The sequence below is a fragment of the Protobothrops mucrosquamatus genome, unplaced genomic scaffold (assembly GCF_001527695.2).
Source record: "Protobothrops mucrosquamatus isolate PMUCROS unplaced genomic scaffold, P.Mucros_1.0 scaffold555, whole genome shotgun sequence".
Classification (NCBI taxonomy): domain Eukaryota; kingdom Metazoa; phylum Chordata; class Lepidosauria; order Squamata; family Viperidae; genus Protobothrops; species Protobothrops mucrosquamatus.
Window position 1 is genome coordinate 830,211 of NW_015386858.1, and position 4,555 is coordinate 834,765.

The following is a 4,555-nucleotide window of genomic DNA, read 5'->3' on the forward strand; positions in this document are numbered from 1 at the left end:
AAGAAAGAGAAACACACAGAGAGAGAGAGAATTCACAAGAACTTGCCAGTCTTTGCATTTCCAGATTGTAAATATATCCATGGACCTCAAAATGGGATAGGTAAATTCTTAGGAAGCTACCTGAAATTGGGTTCCTTTATATTTATAAATCATATTTATAAAGCCAAGCAAGTCAGAATATCTTTAGTCTCTTTGGATGGGACAATTTGGCTGCTTAATCCAGTATAGTCAACTTTTATTGGCAAGTCCCTCTGAGTTTTCAAGCAGAGATTTTTATTTCACAACTTTGATACTTTAAAAACAAAAAACCCCAACTCTTTAGATGTGCCATGGATTGGACCTGGGACTTTCATATGCAAAACCCATGTTCAACCACTAGATCTTAGACCCTCCCCCAAGTTTTGACTGTAACAGTGATCTTAACATCTTGCTCTTTGGGTGAGGAAGAAAGCCATTTAAAAAAAAATCTCTCTTTGTCTTCTTTTCTTTCTTTTCCTCACTCCCTTTCTTTCTTCCTTTCTTTTCCTCCTTCCTTCCACTACTTTCCAGGCCATGCTTTCTGATGGATGGACTGTGAGCCTGGGGATTCTGCTTACACTCCAAGGAATGACGTGTGGGGAGAAGATAACAGAGACTGGTAATGTGGGGACCTGTGTGGAGAGATAAAAGTTCCAAACTTTGTCCATATTGCAGTTCTGTATTGACTTTGTTGTATGTATTGGTTCTGGATTCACTGCTTGCCATGCAATGACACTGGCCTGATCCATTGTTTGTTCAGGTGACTTTGAGACTTCCAAGATGGAAATGTCATGTTGAAAGAGATGATCAGGAAAGAATGTTGGCAAATTGGAGTAATTGACAGATTTATTGGCTGTGGATAACTTTTGCACTATTATTGTATTTGGAGGGAGAGGAATTTAGAATCAGAAAAGGAGAAAGACTAGAGAATCTAGGAAAGAGTCTAAGGAGACTTTAGTGGAAGACCACACTAATTGTTGTCCATGGGCCACTAAGACATACATCACACTTTTGTTGTACACCACCCAGAGTCGCTTGCTTTGTGAGATGTGCAGCTATATATATATTGGACAAATAAATAACTCATAAGTTCATTTATTGAGTGGCTTGGATGCTAAATCATTAAACCTTTTCAAAGGCAGATTTCTGCTTGCAAGACTCACTGGCAATCTGGACCCTGTCGCCTGGGGTAGACCGGAAGCTTTCATTCAAATTATCCCAGTTATCATTTAAGCTTTTATTTTCAATAGCCTGAAAGACAGAAACTCCTCCTCCTCCTCCTCCTCCTCCTCCTCCTCCTCTTCCTCCTCCTTCTAGATACCAGGATGAGAAAAATGAAAAAGGTTTTGTCTGACAAACCTATACTTACTGTCTTACAGGATTTAGCCTAGAATGAACCAATTACTCACACACCCATGATATAAATTATATAAATATGTAACATAAATATATACAAAACATTGAAATTCAAATCAATGCCAGGCAGCCATCTTAGAAGGGCCATTCTTTGTTAGTTCAGCTTGCCACTAGCCGACTAACAGATTGAAAATCCTATGGGCGGCCCCGCCCCCCAACTCCCAATCCATTATTCCAAGGGAATGGCTTTACCCAATGCCATCTGACAGATCCTCACTTTAGGGCTTCTTCAGGAAGTGAATCCAAAGAAGGAGATGGGGTCTGTGCAACCTTATGGATTTTTGGAAAGTAGAATGAGGAAGGGAGAACAGGAAAGAGAGGAAGAAAGACTTGGTGGGGAGAGCGACAGGCCTCATTGTGGTCGCTTGTGTTTCCTTTTCAGGATCCTGCCAGCCTCAGCCTTCCTGCCATGAGTGCATTCAGTCACACCCCAGTTGTGCCTGGTGCAAGCAGCCGGTAAGTCCTCAGTCTCGTGAGCCTCTCTTGCCATTCATCCCCCCCCCCCGTCCTGTTTCCAACATCGCCTTAGACGGACTCAGAAGGCATTTGTTCTAAGACCAGCATCCAGAGCTGAAAGACGGGGTATTTTGTGGCTAAGAGGTAGCCTTCAGCCCTCTCTTCTCTAGCCAGCTAAGAGGTGATGAAGAGAGCATACATTTCTAGCAACCTGAAGCAGGAACATTATTACCCGAACCTGCCGCCTTTCTGCCTTGTATCTCTTCCTTCCCGGTGGCTCACTGATTTGCCTCTTGAGTAGTCACACTGAGTTGGAAGGTGAACCTCGAGGAGGAATCTTTGGGCTTTTGAGTCGAGGAGTTCTCGGTGAAGCTAAGCCAGGCAGCTGCATTCTTTTGCCAAGGTGCAAGATTTCCTTGAAGGCAGCAACGTCAGCAGACAGCAACTGGCAAGGTTGTCCTCCGATTCACCCCTTGCCCTTTCGGTCTCAGTTGATGTGTGAAGACTTGAGTCAGCAAGACTCAACAGCAGCTGCCCACTTCAGGCAACCGTGGGAAGTTGGAGGCTACCAAAGTGCCGTGATTCTTTGGCTGGCTAAGTCTTTCTTCTATGATTTGGATTTTCGTCATCTCTTTTGGAGATGTTCTTCAAATGAAGCACAATAAGAAGAGGCAATGGGACAGGCACATTTTTTCTCCAGCCTTGACACCCTAGTGAGAGCCATCCTGATTCCTCTGCATTATCTGCTCTTCCCTGAACCCACTCTAGCCCCTCCAGATCAGTACAGACAGTCCTCGACTTACAACAGTTCGTTTAGTGGCTGTTCAAAGTTACAACAGCACTGAAAAAATGTGACTTGTGACCGTTTTTCAGAGTTAACGACTTTTGCAGCATCCCCAGGATCACGTGATCAAAATTCAGATGCTTGGCAACTGGTTCATATTTATGACCGTTGCTGTGTCCCAAGGTCATGTGATCCCTTTTGAGACCTTCTGACAAGCAAAGTCGATGGAGAAGCCAGATTCACTTAACAACAGTATTATTAGCTTAACAACTGCAGTGATTCACTTAACAACTGTGGCAGGAAAGGTCATAAAATGGGGCAAGATCACTTAACAAACATCTCACTTAACAACAGAAATTTTGGGCTCAATTGTGGTCGAGAATTTCCTGTACTCAGTTCCCCCAGAATCTATTTACACCCATCACCAAAAGGACCTTCCAATCATTAGCATGTTTGCAAAGTATTGTCTGCAACAAAGTAGGACCAAATAGGGCAGGGGTAGGCAACCTTGGCTCTTTTATGACTCGTGGACTTCAACTCCCAGAATTCCTGAGCCAGCCATGCTGAGGGGAAAGGGAGAGGTTTCCAAGCTGAGCCGTGCTGGCTCAGGAATTCTGGGAGTTGAAGTCCACGAGTCATAAAAGAGCCAAGGTTGCCTACCACTGAAATAGGGTGAGCTTGCATGTTCCTGTATTATGTGCTATTGCAAAGGAGAGTTTTTTCAGTGATATCACTACACATGCTCAGATGCTGCAAAAGCACATTTTGTTCTTAGCTCCCCAGCACAAAAACAGGCTGGCCAGCCCAGACGGTTTGTTTTCTGCTGAAACCAGATGGCTGCTGGCCTTGTTTTTGTCATCAAGGCATAATTTAAAATGCCATTATTTATTTATTTTAATCCTTTCTAATGGATTGGTTTTTTAAAAAAGAATATATCAGGGAATCAAGTTATATGAGCTGACTTTACTGGCTGTAATGCAGATGTCTTTAGTTTTGGCCTTGTGTACCTGATTGCATCTGCCTGGCAAGCCCAAATTCATTTATTTCATTTGCTTTCTCCATGCCTGCAGTGCCATGCATGGGAAAAGCTGGAGATGCTGCACTTGTGCTTAGCCTACAGCTGTATGAGATCAACAAACAGGAAAAAGTAGGCAACTTTCCTACTCAAAGTATCATTGTCTAAAAATAATGCATCTAAGCAGCAAGACAACAGGGCAGGGCTTTCTACGAAGCAGGATTTTTTCCATTTGTCTGTGGAGATTCTCAATCATCCAAGTCATGATTGTCTCAAGGGTGCTTTTCCAAAAAGGCAAGTGGACTTTCTTGATTTCCCCCCCCTTTAAATCGTTTCACCTCATCCAAGAAGCTTCTTCAGTTCTGAAGAAGGGATGAGAAGTAAAAAGTTTTCAAGGGAAAAAAACAAGGAAGTCCACTTGCCTTTTTGGAAAAACACCTTTGGGACATCTTTGCCTTTTCTTCATTCATTCCTGTGGTCTACCACTGCTTCTTCGCCTATCTTTAAAAATACTGAATTAATATTAGAGAAATGAAATTCAATGGTGAAAAAAGCAAGGTTCTACATTTAGGCAAGAAAAACCAAATGCACAAGTACAGCATAGGTGGCACCTTGCTCAATAGTAGTAACTGTGAGAGGGACCTCGGAGTCCTAGTGAACAATCACTTAAATATGAGCCAGCAGTGTGCTGCAGCTGCCAAAAAGGCCAACACAGTGCTAGGCTGCATTAACAGAGGGATAGAATCAAGATCACGTGAAGTGTTAATACCACTTTACAATGCCTTGGTAAGGCCACACTTGGAATACTGCATCCAGTTTTGGTCACCACAATGTAAAAAAGATGCTGAGACTCTAGAAAGAGTACA

The 4,555-nt window shown here is 43.0% G+C and overlaps 1 protein-coding gene across 1 annotated transcript in view; it reads left to right on the forward strand.

Moving 5' to 3' along the window:
* Positions 1-606: 606 nt before the first annotated feature.
* Positions 607-4,555, forward strand: part of ITGB7 (integrin subunit beta 7) — a 35,277-nt gene continuing 31,328 nt past the window's right edge. Inside the window, exons 1-2 of the mRNA XM_015817145.1 lie at positions 607-637; positions 1,817-1,890. Coding sequence (XP_015672631.1) covers positions 607-637; positions 1,817-1,890 — 105 coding nt within the window. The remainder of the gene's footprint in view (positions 638-1,816; positions 1,891-4,555) is intronic.